General features: G+C 35.5%; 1 protein-coding gene across 2 annotated transcripts in view; it reads right to left on the bottom strand.

Moving 5' to 3' along the window:
- The window catches only part of LOC134838979 (uncharacterized), a 45428-nt gene that overhangs the window by 3404 nt on the left and 26170 nt on the right, over nt 1-15854 (bottom strand). For both annotated transcript variants that reach the window (XM_063854351.1, XM_063854352.1), the window contains exons 4-8: nt 3944-4189; nt 2831-3169; nt 1410-1637; nt 771-1073; nt 156-566 (exon numbers count right to left, since the gene is read on the bottom strand). In XM_063854351.1, coding sequence (XP_063710421.1) covers nt 156-566; nt 771-1073; nt 1410-1637; nt 2831-3169; nt 3944-4189 — 1527 coding nt within the window. The remainder of the gene's footprint in view (nt 1-155; nt 567-770; nt 1074-1409; nt 1638-2830; nt 3170-3943; nt 4190-15854) is intronic.

Genomic DNA, 15854 nt, shown 5'->3' with positions numbered 1-15854 from the left:
TTTATATTCTAACTAAGCCATTAAGCTAGTATCCCGACATTGAAAAAATATACATCCAAATTTCCGCAGAAATGTTTCGGTTACCAGGATATAAAAACTCAGTTGTGCTTCAAAAGTCGAAAAAATCAATTCAAAATGCTTGACGCAGAACTTACGCCACGAAGCGGCCAGTCGCGTGCGAATACACTCTGTAATTTGACTTTTAGTAGGCGACACTGAAATCCTAGGAGTGTGTCGTACTGGTACCTCCGGTGCCGGAGATCCCGACTTGTTCAGGCCGCGACTGCCTCCGTGCTGTCGCTTTGAAATGGGCGGAGGAGGATTGGGGAATTGGAGATCTGCGTAGTCTCCTCCCCCGTTTCCAGCGCCCATTGAGGGTCGCCTAGGGGGTGTCATTGTGGCGGAGTGTTTGTATGTGTCTTGTTGAATGTCGTTTTGGAGGCGGTGCTGATGTTGTCGTTGCTGTAGGGTGTAACTGGCGGCTGGTTGCAATAGGGACGAGTGATGGTCCAGCATACTTTCTGGGGATTGAATTTGCTGATTTATATACGAAGAAGATGGAGAATCTAAAATAAAGAACACAAATAGTCACATTAAAATTACGAACAAATAGTAAAAAAAAAATCTAAATCTATTCGAGCTATACCTTAAGATTACTGAGCCTCTGAGCAAAAAATAACATCAAAATATGAATGTAAATTTAATGAGATAAATCACGAATAGAGTAAGCGCGATATAATTGAGACGAGATTTTTTGTTACTCTACTCACGCGAATAGGAGAGTGATCCGTTCCGGTGATCACGTGAAGACATCTCCCTTCCCCCTTCCTCTTCATCGTCGTCATCTCTCCTCATTGGGGGAGAATGATCATCGGAGCATGATGGCTTGGGCGCATACATCTCCTTATGGGCTTTTCTGCCCACCCCTCCGCCACTGGACGGGGGGATGTTCTGACCACAATTGGACGAGGTCGTGATGTTGGGTGACCAACCCGCAGGTGTGGCCATTATGTCCCCCTGATAGCCACCTCGGGGTGGGGTCGACTGCTTGAAGTTGAAGGGCGGCTGGAAGGCTAAAGATGAAACCATTCGGATAATCCAGGTTCAAACGCTTAATATACATTTAATTAAAAAAATCATCAGATAAATTCGAGGAGCTTGAAAAATAAAAAGCATTTAATGAATTATATCGCGATCACAACAGTCGAAAATTAACAAAAAAAAACTTGGTGAAAATCAGCTGTTCAAAATAGTCATATACCTTTGCCGTATGTTTCCTCTGTAATCTGCGGTATAAACCGTTTTTGGGTAAAAGTGAAAATCTTCATGATTGCATAAGAAGATCTCAGATGAAAGCTTTCATAATTGCAAAAAAAGACCATAACTATGGAATCTGACCATCAACTTACGTTTAGGACCATTCATAGTCCCACCCACTCCTATTGAAGGGGTGGGTCTGTGCTGGGCCACGAGCGAAGGTGCCGTGGATATAGAGCCAGAGTAGAAGTTAGGGTTCGAGGGCCGTCCTAGTCCCCCCAGGCCTCCCATCGGGAACATGTTGGACACTGCGGGGTGTTGTTCTGGCTGCACTGTAAAACTGCTGCTATCTCCGCCGTTAGAGTTGAACTGCATGTGCGCTAAAACGAACGATCGAGTTGTCTCTAGATAAGAAATAGATGTGATTTTTTGGTATTTTTTTGGCCTCAGAAATGTTTCGCTAATGCAAGTAAAGAGCACCGTCTTCGGTGATCCCCGTATCGTACCATCGGATTTTAGATACACAGGCAAAGATAATGCCAATACTTTCTTTAGTTTTAATCACTTGTTTGACAATTATTCTAAAGTTTTTTTCTTATCTTAATTTAATAGTTTAAGAACTAAATATCTAATTTAGTGCAAAGAGCCTTGAAATTTACTTGCATAACTTTTCCACCGTTCTGCATCAATTGCACTGTAACATAATTGTTTGTTTGATTGAACCATATGGGATGTCTTAATTTAGAATCAGAACGAGATAAATTTATCAATATCTTTCAATTCAAGCAAACAATGGTAGCCGGTTGCTGCACAAGAAGCACAGAATGTTCCGATCACAGCGATTGACGTAGAGAACTTTAAAGTCTAAAAAGCTTTTTTTTGCCAAATTAACCTGTTGCCGATATTTTTGATAAAAAGCAGTTGCAATTGAATGATGTCAAAAACTGCGAAAATGATGAAAAATAATTGCAATATTTAAGTAAAAATTGCACTAAAATTGAACTGAGGGTTCAGACCAGTGTAATTCGTAAATTTTATGTCATTCAGTCTGAAAAACGGAAAAGTTCAGACGAGTTTTTTCAAAACTGAGACACCTGTTTTACGGATTTTTGGAATCCTAATCACGGATTTGGGAATCCGAAAGGGCTTTATTATGATGCCACACTTAACTACCAGCGAGCTTTATTTAAGGTAACAGAACTGGGCGAAAAAAAATACTCGCTAAGCCATAGTTCCTTCCTGTCACTTTGAGTGACGCGGTCGGAACAATAAGCAACTAAACTAGAATAGAACACAACCTCAAAGTAAACAAGTTCAAAAACACGTCTTCATTATTTTCCCATTGCATTTTTGGGGGAGTTTTATCCTACAGGTAAAAACTGTTTTGTCCTAACTTACGCATTGTTGTCGGTAAAAACTACACGAAAATGCTTGTTAGTCTGAACCAGGAGTACAACAACGGTTAGCTGTACAATTTAGGAGCTAGTATATGGGTCGTTTATTTTCCAAATGTTTAAAATTCTGTCGTGAACAGAAATTGATTTAATTAGAAAAACTGTTTTTATTAATTTACCTGGTGCAAATCGGCTTCTCGTGAACTCAGTATCAGCGCCTGTTTGTACGTCGAACGCGTTTTGAATCGCAGTTCCGTCTGATGTTTCAAGCCGGAAGAAAGTCTTGCGCCCCTTTTGGTAGCACTCGAACCCAAAACCCCCATCTACTGCACCATATGCATATACTTCGGAAAGATTCCACACGCCAAGTTTCTTAATCGGGGGTTTCATAGTTGTAAGGGCGAATTGAGTGGCCGTTAGACATAGGTTGGCAGTAATTCCACAGCCCATCTTTCTTTCCGAGGGTTTCATCTTCATCAAGAAGGGTTTGTTGGGGATCTTGACAATGAATTGTTCTTCTGGAAACGGAAAAAATACTAATGATAGCTGTCTGTACATACTCCCAAACTTATGTGAGTCAATTGGCGTAGTAAGAAACGACGATTCTTAGAAAACGATGGATTGTAAATAAAGTATATGGATCACTCTAATTTTTCCTCCCTCAAAAGACTCTGCTAGCAAAAAAAAATTACCCTAAAAACAGCATAATTGGCTTTTAAGACCATTTATCCACGGGGCAAAGGACCAACACAAGAGCTGTACAGCTCATCACGGCGAACCGCTGTTGTGTCCCTGTTTAAGAACTACATGCTTTTTTTTGGTTTATTTTTCTGGGCTGGGTAATGTTGCTTCACCCTCAAGCAACGAGCACGGATCATGGTGGGCCTCGAACATCCGACCTTTCGATTGAGAGGCGGAGACGTAACCACTTCACCTCCACTCCCCGCTTGAAATTTTGAACCTTTCAAAGAGCTGATCTGCCGACAGATGATGAATGAGAAACTTGGAAATGAATTTGGCCGAATTTGAATTACGAACCAAGGCATATTTATGCAAAACTGAGCCAATTTACAACAAGAACAGAACTTCAGATTCAAGAAAATCTAAATTCTTAATCTTTTGAATTCGAATCTTAGTTTTTATCACTAGTATTGCTAGTGTTATGTAACTTATGTAAAATCGGATGTTTGCGCTATCGGTTGTTTAACCTATTGGATGTGTATCTGCTCTAGCAGCCCTCTCCTCTCCTCTCCCCTCCCCCCCCCCCCCCATAGTATTTTAACTGGACCCACCTTCTCCGAACACTTGTCTGATCTTCAACTCCCAGTCCCTCATGGTGTATTTGGTAGTGAACCCAAGAGTGATAAGGTGTTTCATCAGAACTATCACCAGAGTATATTGGATCCCATCTATCTCCTGGCCAGTAAGGATGCCAACGTAGTTCTCCAATAGGAAACTCTTTTTCACTGTCTCCGTTGTGATTGGCTCTCCTTTCTTCTCGTGCTTCGGCTGTTTCTTGAAGTCCATCGTACACTTGTCTGAAACATTTTAACAACATTCTCTAAATATAGCTTGGTCAGAACATTTTTTCCAGCGATATATACTGCTTGGTGCGTTTAAAAATCTTAGATACAAAAAACTTAAGAGCGCTGGATGCAGCAGATGTCGGCATTTTTAAATTTTGTCAAACACACTCGGGCTCAAAATGCAGAAAACAAAGAAGAGTTTTTAAATAAAAAGAGTCGAAGGTGTTATTTGGGTTAAACAAAATTGGTTTGGCACAAAAAAACTCAACCTATTGGAAACAAAGCATTTTAAAATGCATCTCGACATAAATTCTTTTAACAGTTTTATTCATTTATCCACAAAGTGAACAGCAAGCAAAAAGCACACTACTAAGTACCAGTAAAAGTTTAAGGTCTGCAGAAATGCCGAGACATTTTGCGGAAATCGAAGCACATGGCAGCAATTCTGTATCAACTTTCAACAGCCATCATGCTCAAAAGAACTAATGTGGTACTTCTGGGAGTGGAAGTGGTTAACCGCTTTAAATTTTAAATTGGTTCAAATTTGAACAACCGCATGCTTTCACATATTGGTTTTGAAAAAAAAAATTGAACAAGACCTCGCTGAAACTAATCAATTCTTTTAAAATATGACGAATAATCGGGAACAATCCATTAATCACTAATCCGCTGTATGGCTGGAATTGTATGTCAAAAAATCTGAATATGAAACCTATTGAGTTTGTATCTTACCCCTGACCAAGTTAAGATCCTCCACCGAGAGTTTGAATTGGATTAAATTTGCTGGCCCTACGCAAAAATGCTTATATTCTGATTGGTTGAAAATTCCATCTCAAAACCAAGTTAACATCCTCCCACCTAAATTTAAATAATCGGACCAGGGGGTTCGGGATTGTACGGTTGATTCGGGGACCAAGTGAACAATCTCCCCACTAAATCAAATTAGGGAGGAGATAGTTCACTTGGTTAAAAGTAATATTTTTCAACCAATCAGATTTGAGCACAGCACATATATGCCGAACTGCTTGAATTTGCCATTCAATTTTAGGGGGGACAGATTGTTCACATGGGCCTGATTCGTTTTCAGTACTTGAAACGATACAGAATAAACTTTCGATTTAACAAAGACTCGGACTAAAAAAAACATTGCAGCCTTATAAGAACTTTCGAAACATTAAATTTTGCAAAATCTGAATAATCTGGTGTAAAATGCACCCGCTTATAATCCTTAGTCTTCAAAGGCATAGTCAACCTTATAAAATGAAGCACTAACGTAGCGAGGTTCCAATTAACATCAAAGAGGGTCCAATTTGGACCTGTGGTTTTTGGCGGCATACCATTTCAATTTGTGTAACTCCAGATCAGTAACTTCCTACTCAGTTAATCTATCTAACCTATGGGTCTCAGCTTGACCTATAGTGTGGAAAGCACCAAAGTGCTAGACCACCGAAAAAGCAACTCAACAAAAACGATAAGAAAGAAACGTTTCAAGCAAAACAACAACAAAAAATGATGGCTCAGTAGAAAAGCCTTGTGCACTTGCAGAGCGCAAAATGCTAGATAAAATCATTCTACATATACTTCGGCGTTCCAAACTATCGGTGGTTTGAGCTTGCACCCTTTTTATGGTGTGACGTAACCTTTCGCCTGAGCTGGTGACGTCAGCACGTGACGTAGTAAGAAGTACACGGCACTATCCGTCACTGCCGGATTTGAGCGATTAACCAAACACCCTTTAAGTCTGTTGAGCAAACATTATAATTATTCCTAGGGAATACTACCGGTATTATTAGCACACCACGCATTGCTAATACCACCCACCACTATTCAGTTCATATTTATGGTGTGAAATCAATGGAAATGTTTTATATAATATTGGGTTGGGTTCAACAAGCCGATTACTCCAGTAGCATGGGGGATAGATGAGGTGTGTCGTGTGTGGGGTGGATGGGGGTTGGGGTGGAGAATGCTTTTTAGAGCTTGAATTCATAAGTTTTAAAACAGTGTCTGGATTACACATTGTGATATTAAGTTGGTAATCTGAATTGGGATTTTAAGTGTCCAATTACCTTTTTCAACAATTGATATATGATTTTTAACCCCAATTGACACAAAAATAGTCCATTAATTATTCAGTTTGAAAAAACCATGTGCTTTGGCTCTTTTTAGAAATGATTAATACCAATATCTGATTAATGTGTCAAACTCGGTAGGAAACTTTAAAAAAATCAAGGAAGCAAATTTTGCATTGCCTGAAAATACCAGGGGCTTATTTCCGTTTGCGGGCTATTTTTATCGTTGAAGCAGGTGAATTCGGTTAGCTCTAATTACCAAATGCTTTTTTACTCTGCAATTGCAAAAGCATGACTAATTTTCCGAGAAGCCATTAACAGGATATAGCAATACGGTCTTTTTCTCTTGTAAAAGAAGATTAGTTAAATTATTGCAAAACTGCAAAAAAGTCTTTCTTTATATGGCGTTGTGACATATTCATTCTCTCATGATCCATGAATTCGTCAAATTCATCCAACTCTTTCTCCGAACGAAACGTTTTACTTAAACAAAAAGTGAATTTGCTTCTAACAAAAGAGCTGACTGAGCCTTTTCAACTTCAAAATCATTGAAAATTTCTTCAAGTTTGGTTTTAAATTAAAGGTGAGCGCTCATATGATTATAATTTTTGTGACTAGGGCATCTTAAGCATGCTTCGCCGGATTCAGGAAAAAAGGTTTTATTTGACTTAATAATTCCTCAAAAAAAAAAACGAACTAATTGAAGAAAAGTTAATAAAACAAACTCGCTATTTTAAAAAATTTTGCAGCAAGTGGCAGCAAAAAACTCATTTTGAACTAATTTTCTATTAATAAATGCAAAGAGTCAGAAAACAAACCCGCATTTTCATACTCAGTATTTCATTTAACCGTAACATTTACAAGAATTTTTCAAGTTTTCAGTTTTGCAATTTACAGCTTCTAGCCAACTCACCCACTTTGTCTACTAACTCCATTTTCAAAGTAATCTACTACCTCCATTTTCAAAGTAATAGTTAGTTAACAACAAACAAATATTTTTTCAACTTGAATCCGGGGCCTGATATCAAGTCCGATGAAAACATGAATTTTTCATGTGAAAAAAAATGATTTCACTTGGCTGAAAAATTCATTCTTCTGGCTCAGTAGTTTAGCCAGCAGATATTTCAATAAATTGCTCACGCATCCGGGACGCATACGTAAAAAACAGTGCTAGTCAAGGGCGAAGGAAAAACAAATTGGAAAACAAATCGACAAAACGACTCCAAATCATAGCACACGGTTTTCAACAACCAACGTCAAATCATATTGCGTTTTTGGGATTTTGACAACAAGTCTCCTGTAGTTCACAAGGATAGCCGGCAGCATGTTTTTTATTTTCAAAGTAGTGAAATTTTTTCTGCGTGGTGTGACAAAAGGATCTGAGTAAAACTATATTTTAGGCATATTCGACAGTCTTAGTAAAATAGGCAAACAGGAGAACAGTTTTGGAAGAAAAATGATTTCAAATTTTTTTTTAAATCGATTTTTTTTTCAAAATTTCGTTTTCAAATTTTTTTTTCTTCAGTTTTTTGAGTTTTTTGATTCGCAAAGTGGCATTAAAAATCTCCAAAAACTAATTTTACTCGAGTAAAATTAAATTCAGAATGAATAAGCTATTGTAAACGGCCTAAATTAAGCATAAAAAAGAGTGCTCGAATTTAGGCAAAAAATCAAAAATTTTAAACCTGTTTTTCTCGACACTGGGAAAACTTTTTCATAATTTAAAAACATAATTCGAATAACGAATAATTCGAATAACGAACTTTTTAAATAACATAATTCGAATAACGACTGAAAGGGTTCAAAAATTATATATCATTCAAATCTCTCCCATGATTATTTGCGGTAGCGTGGAAAACAAAAAAAGCAAAAAAACTAAAACACATCCGAATACAAGTTTCCTCGCCATTTTTCAAATGGTCAGAACAAAAAAAAAATGGTTAAAATTATTATTTTAGCAATTTTTAATAGAAATTTTCTGTTATTTTCTTTTTCTAGAAACGGCCATTGAATTGGAACAAGAGTGCAAAAAATATCGCTGACTATAGTTGAATAACGTTAAAATGTGGAGGTCAGTCTCTCATCAAATTTCGTGCAATTTTGTCTGAAACAGCAAGACTAGTTTTTTCGACAAATACAAACTGTTTGAATATTTTAAAACGCAAATCACGACCAAAAGGGCTTGAATATGAAACCACTTTTAACCCCCCGCGAGCTTTTCTCGAAGTAGTCAAAATTGGCTAAGAAACCGCCCAATCCAAATTTTTTACCACTCTTTGAAGTTAGAACAACAAGATCCCGTTTTCACATTGAAATGCAGCAAAAAAAAATGCTCAAACCCGCCGATTGTAGTTTTTGTTTTTTATGCACAGCAACGCCGATTGGCTGTGGTATCAGCAAAACTCTTCGAATTTTACGAACATTTTATGATAAACAGTTTTTGATAAAAACTATTCTCATTTGAGAAAACGGTATCCATAAAAAGTTTTTGGGGAGGGTAAATTAGAGAGCATCTTTCGCTATTTAGGAGCGTAAATTTCCTTCCGTTTAGCACACGAATTTGAATTTGTCTTTAGAAGAAATCGAAAGTCAAACCGCTAGAAATAAATAATTTTGTGCGTGAACAATTTTTCTGACTTTTTTGAAAAAAAAAACACACGATCCACAACGTTTTCTCTTCTTTCATTGACGCAATTCAAAATTTTCTGCACGAAATTGCTAGTTAAAAAATTTAATCTCATCGAGAAAAAAAAACAGCACAAATATTCCGTCCCTTTCTTCGAAAGTCGGAGCGATATAATAAAACAAGAAAAACTGAAAAAATTCAGGGAACATTTCAGGCTCACAAAAAAATTTAATGAACTAGGACAAATTCCAAGAAAAAAATCGCGAAGAAAAAATTTCAATAACAGTTTTATTGCACAAAATCTCCGAAGTAAGCAAAACACTCATAGGTGCAACTGTACAATTAGAACAGATAAAGTTTAAACTTCATGTTCATAACAAGAATTATAAAATTTGAAATAGAGATTCTTTCGGAGCTGCGGTTTGGTTGCATTTGATCTGTGACCCAGATTTCACTTCAACGGAACGAGATCAGCCGACATGTTTGTTTCATCTCAAACGCACTACTCCATTTTTGTATTCGTTCATGATTGTTTCAGATATTGATGCGCCGCAAGTCTCGGAAAAATTATACAATACTTCAAATAAATTGGACACAAAATCGTTTTTAAAATGCAGAAAAACGTATTCGAATAAAAAAATTTTTTTTTGGTTCTCCCTCGAGCTGCAGGTAGTCAAAGGAGTTCACGTAGTTAGTTTTTCATATTAAGATTTTTGTCAGCAGAATATTCATAGTCCACCGAAAAATGGGAAAAGAGTTCCCGAACTATTGAATTTCCAAGGTTCGGAGTTTGAACTTAAAAATTGCAACCAGAAACAAAAAATGCTCTAGAAAAGATTCCAAAAACGAGCTATTCAATTTTACTTTGCAACGACACCGATAATTTTTTGTTAAGAAAATTCGTTCCATTTTATAAAAAGGTTTTTTTTCTCATTCTCGTCAGCGAAGGCCATTGACCAAGGTGGGCCTCGAACCAACAAGCTTTCGGTGGAAAGGTGAAGAGGCAACTTATTTAACATGTAAAATTTGCAAAGATTTCAGAACAAATTCAAACTGGCCTAAATTGCTTTGATGTGTGGAACTTCATATTACTTTGCTGAATAGCACAGCTCTTAAAAAAAAAGATTTCTTCACCTCGTGTTGTTTTTTATTAGTCGTCCCATTTCCAATGAATTTGCAATTACTGGATAGATTTATCACATTTGCATTTTCTCTCTTTGCTTCCCAGACATTTTACATGTAAAGCTTAATTTGCCAGTTTTTACCGCCGGTTTTTTTGAACCGATCACATGCGACATCAGATTGGGAAAAATGAATTTGGACGTTCACACCAACATCCACAACGACAAACTATCCCTGTAAAATCATTTTTATATTTCAAAGAGTATTTTTATGGACTAATCTAATTTTGAACAATTACAGCTTATTGAAATTTCAGGCCAAACATAAAAAATAGTAATTTGAACAACCCAAAACGATTCCTACGGGAAATTTTCTATTAATACTCTGTTTACCAATTCCGAGGGCCCTAAAAACAGAAATAGAGCAAAAATAAACATCAAAACTTGAAGTTTAATGACGCTAGTAAAAATAGAAGCGTAAAAAAACAAGGGAAATGTTCAATGTTAAACTGAAGTTAGGACAAAAAAACTTCCTTAAATGTCAGTTACGCTAGTCTATGACGCAGGAGCGTGAATATCAAGTCACGTTAACATTTAAAACTAGTTTTAAAAAACGGGGATACATTTATTAAGCGCTATTTTTATACCAATTATGTTGTTTGATAGATTTTGCTTTCGTCATGGCTTGCGAATGGGATAAACAAGGCAATAAAATTATATATTTATAGATAATAACAGATTTTAAAATATTGAAAGCAGAGAAGAGCAAACAGATTGGTGAATTTTAATTAATAAATTCAAAACGCGTGACCGAATTCAGAAATTGAACTTGAATAAAAGCCTCCCACTCGAATTCTCCCACTTCTTCATCAGGAAGAAGACAATCTTTTTCAACCAATGACTTTCATCGTCATTATCCTATGGATAGGTATGACAAAATGATACGATAGCTTTTTAAGACTTAATGGAAATAAACATTTACGGACGAGACCAGAATTTTTTTGCCATTTTTGTTTTTTGAACCAAGTTGCCAACTTCGGGGTCAAATAATATTCTTCAAATTTGCACTTAAAATACTAAAAAAGCCTTGTTTTTGAAGAACGTCTGAAACCCACAAAGAACCTAGGCAATCGTGGACAATGGTAAGATATTAAACTACAATGCACGTGATTTCAGTAGACTAGACAGGTTTTATCGCGCTTAAAAGCTCTGAAGCGCTTATGAAGGACCTTCAGTGAACCAAGCAAAACCGTTCAATTCAGACAAACACCGTCTGGCTACTCTTTCGAAGTGATAAAACTGTGTTGGCTTCATGTAGCGAACAGTTTTAAGGGCTCTTGAAGAGCAACTAAATCGTACCATAAGACTAAACAAGTATGCTCTTCCATGTAAAATCCTACTTGAAACGTCACACAAGCGTTCTCGTATTTTGCAGACATAGTTTGAAGCTCTTGATGTCATTGCAAATTAAAATCAAACCGGAAAACCAAGAGTATAAAACCGGGCTATGAAAGTTTCAAGTTTTCCTCTTGATGACCAAAATCCTACAGCTTTTTTGATCACAAAGATGTTCCGACCATAGTTAGTTATCTTTGCAAAAACAAATTAAAAACTATAAAAAAATATTTCCAAAAAACTAGATTTTTCTAATTAAATTTTTGGCATTTGTAGGTGCGAAGGGATAGAGGAACTTAACATCTTTTTGCGGTTTATATCTTTGTTTTATTTCTAACTTTGAATTTCGGAATAGCAACTCCTCGAATCAGTACACAGCCCAGAATATTTAATACGTATTGTTCCGACCACTGAGGATTTTTGTATTCGAGCGTGTTTTTCAACACAAAATCAAGCACTGGAAATAGACATCTTAAAATTCTTTTGGTCATTATTCGAGAGTCAAGAAAATTTAGCTTGAAATTTTCATTTTTTAAACTGCATTTAGAGTGCATCGACAGGAAAGCAAACCAATTTCAAACTGTAACAAGAAGAGCCAGTTGCTGTGCAAGTAGCACAGAATGTTCCGACCAAAGTTTTAAGAAAAACGTTTTTTTTTTCTCAAATTAGTGCCGTTTTTCTGCGTTGTGTAATGAAAAGATAGCACCCAAAAAAAAAGATCTTCAAAAAATACATGAACGAAAAAAAAATTTCCTCATTTTTCCCACTAAAAATTTAAATTTGTATGCAAATTTTTATGATCAAAAAATGCTTAATGAAGTTTCCAAAACTGGTTTTATTTTTGGTGAAATCAATTTTTCTTTAGCCTAAATGGCCAATATTTATATAACGTTAATCGATCACTTTACTCATTCCGATGATTAGATGTGGCACCTGAGTTTGCGTGAAAATTAAAAAATTTAGAACATAACCCAATGCAAAGTTCTTCCACAATTTTCAAATGGTCAGAAGAACACGGATAGCCGGTTGCTGTGCAAGTAGCACAGAGTGATCTGACCATATCTTTTGAAAAACTACAAAACAAAGTCTTTTTTTTTCAAATTAAAATCGTTTTTTGTGCGTAGGGTGATGAAAAGATCTGAACGAAAGTGCAAAACTTATGCATATTCAAAAATCATACAAAAAATAAATGTTGAACAATAGCTTTTTAAAAAATTCATTTAAAAAATAAACAAATTTTTCAAAAAAGTTTTCAGAAAATTTTCTCTAATTTTGACATTTCTTTATTCCCAAGATGGCACCAGAAATTTTACAAACTATTATTAAGTCCAAACCGGTTTTTCTCGACACTGAGAAAACATTTTGAAAATTTAAATGCTATTTGAACCATGACTGAAAGGTTTTTCAAATGATATAACAATTGACCAATTCCGATGAACTTTTAAGCAACCTTATTTTGCGTGGTAAAAAACTAAAACACACACGAAGACCAAATTTCCTCTCAATTTTCAAAAGTCGAAACTAAAAAATAGTCGGTTGCAGTTCAAGTAGAAAAATAATCCCACCACGGTCATCATTTGAAATTAAATCAGAAAAAAAAACGTTATTTCTCTAAGAACAACCTTTTATTTTGTTATTCAAACTTTTTATTTTGTTATTCAAGCAGAAAATTATTAAAGTTAACCTTCAAATAGAAAAAGCTAAGCAACGCTTCAACTTTTCCAAAAATAGATTGCGAGTGAGAGAGCGCAAACAATTTGAAAGCTAGTCTGAAAAGTAGTGAAGATTATTGAGTAGATAACAAACTCGATAATCTATGAGTGTTCCTTGAAGTACCCGATATTTCGTGAATAACCACAAACCCCCCCCCCCCCCCCAAGCCATGCGTGCTCGTAGGCACAAAAATAATTTTAAAATCAAATTAGACATGTATTAACAGATTTTAACGGGATTTAATTCAATAACTAATACTTAAGCTTTGCTGTTATAATTTTCAGTTTTCGGTTATATATTTTTTTCTGCGATAAACAAAAAATGGAAATTTAATTTTTTAGAAGTATGTACCAAAAAATATGATTACAATCACCAAAATATTGGAACTTTGCGTTCAAAAGATTTTACACTCAAATCTAAGAATCACGAGCATAATCTAGATGAGATCTAGCGATAAATCATACCAAACCCTTTCAATTTTCGTTTGAGCTGCAACAAAAAAACATTATCTGTGTTGAGAAAAAAAGGATTGGAGCTTACGGTTTTAAAGGTAAATATTGAGAAATTGGGTCTATTTCTCTAGAAACTGACATGTTAAGAAATTTGGTTCACAGGAAGCTATAAAAACTCATATTAAGTTTGTTTATTGACTACTTTGCTTTCTGCGACAAAAACAAACAAATTCAAACAAGGATCGCCGGGTGCTCTGCAGGAGCACAGAATATTCCGAACATACTCATAAAAACACGTGAAAAAGCTTTTTATGTTCTTATTTCAAATTAGTGTTGGTTTTTGTGAGTCGCGTGTAAAAGGATCTGACAAAAACATAGACTTAAGTCATATTCGACACTCACAGGAAAAAAGGCAAATCGAGCAATAGTTTTAGTCGAAGTTGTTTAGAAAAGAAACAAAAAAATTCTAAATATATAACTTCAAGATGGCACTAAAATTTTCGAAAAATCATTTTAGTTCTATAATAAGCCTTCTCGCTTGCTTTACTCGCTCGAAATGAGACTAAAACTCAAAAATTTGAAACCGGTTTTTCTCAAAACTAAACAAGTTTTTGAAAAATTTTCAACGTCGTTCGAATCACGATTGAAAGGCTTTAATATATTATATCACCCCACCTATTACGATGATTATTTGCGGCAAATACTTTTGAATGAACAACAAAATAAGCCTGCTCGCTCACCTCATTTGCTCGAAATTAGACCATAAATCAAAAAATTTAAACACGTTTTTCTCAACTACAGGAAAAATGTTTTGAAGTTGTTCGAATCGCGACTGAAAGGGTTTCAATATGATATATCAATCGGCCCATTCTGATGATTATTTGGTGGTCGGAGCAAAAAATCAAATTTTATTTCGATAGAATAGTTTTTTCTTTGAAACCACCATTGCCCTTAAAATACTCCATGCTACTTGGCTATTTTTCTTATGATTGATGATCGGAAGTATGCAAAGACTAAATAGCAGGATATCATCAAATATACTTCAGAAAAAGAGTAATTCAGAGCTTCGCCGTGAGGCGATAACTTTGCTGGGTGGTCGAACTTTTACGGCCATCCTTTGCGACGAGTGCAATTCACTTTTAACAAGCAAGAACGAGTTTTTAATTGGCTCGCACAAAACCAACTTAGCAAGTAAATTATCACTCAATATTTTTATCACTCAAAGTTTTTATTGATATTTTCAAACATTGAGACTTGTTTCCAGATCTAGGAAAAACAAAACTGAAAATTAACTGGCGAAAACGAATACTTTTGGGAGAAAACTGACTTTTTGTTCTATAAAAGAACTAAATAGAAATCACACATGTTCTCGAAAGATTCATTCATGTCAATGAAATTTTTTGGAAAAACCCATAGCTAATCAATCCAGATTTGCTCTGATAATAAAGTCAAGCAAAACTGCAAGTATTAGGGCGAAGCCCTGAATGCTCAGAATGCATTTATAGGTCTATAGAGAAGTGGTCGCTTTAGGAAAATGGGTGACATTGTTTTTATTAATTTTTTTTTTCATTTTTTTTTCAAAGCATCCGCCACACGCTATTTGAAGTACAAAGTGATATATTTTGCTTATCTATCTAGCAAGCTTGAGTTTCTTGAAGAATCTAAACGGAAAAATCTGTGGTCCAGGTTATCTGTCGAGCTCTTCCAGACTGAGTGAGCAAGTCTAAAACGCTAGCTGAGAGAAAAAATCAATTTTTATAAACTCAATTTGTGTATGTTACCTATTTAATACTTCCCTATAAACAAAATATATCACTTTGTACGTCAAATAGCGTGCGGGGATGAGTTTTAAAAAATGTCACCCCTTTTTTAAAGCAAACACTACTCCATAGACCTTAAAATGCAGTCGGAACATTCAGGGCTTCGCCCTGATACGAGCAATCTTGTATGATATTATTATCAGATCAAATCTGGATTTACATTTTATGTTATATTTATGACTTAAAACGAAAAAGAGATAATTACCTTAGCAATTTTTATTGAGCGAAATAAATTTTTCGAGAACGTTTTTGCGGCACAATATAAGATTTTGACGACTTGAGCTGAGTTTCGATCATATTTCTTAAAAAACACCTCACTGTAAAAACCTTTTTGTCAAATCGTGAAAACAAGGTCGGCGTGTCTAAGAATTGCATATGAATGTTTCATTTCATTCACATGCGGTCTCCATGGTTATGCTTTCAGATGCAGTTTGAAGATCTATTGCAGTTTTTTCCCCAATTTTATTGATCTAATTAT

Source organism: Symsagittifera roscoffensis, chromosome 2 (genome assembly GCF_963678635.1).
Source record: "Symsagittifera roscoffensis chromosome 2, txSymRosc1.1, whole genome shotgun sequence".
Classification (NCBI taxonomy): domain Eukaryota; kingdom Metazoa; phylum Xenacoelomorpha; order Acoela; family Convolutidae; genus Symsagittifera; species Symsagittifera roscoffensis.
The sequence above is the reverse complement of the archived record's forward strand: the minus strand, read 5'-3'. Positions and strand labels throughout refer to the sequence as shown.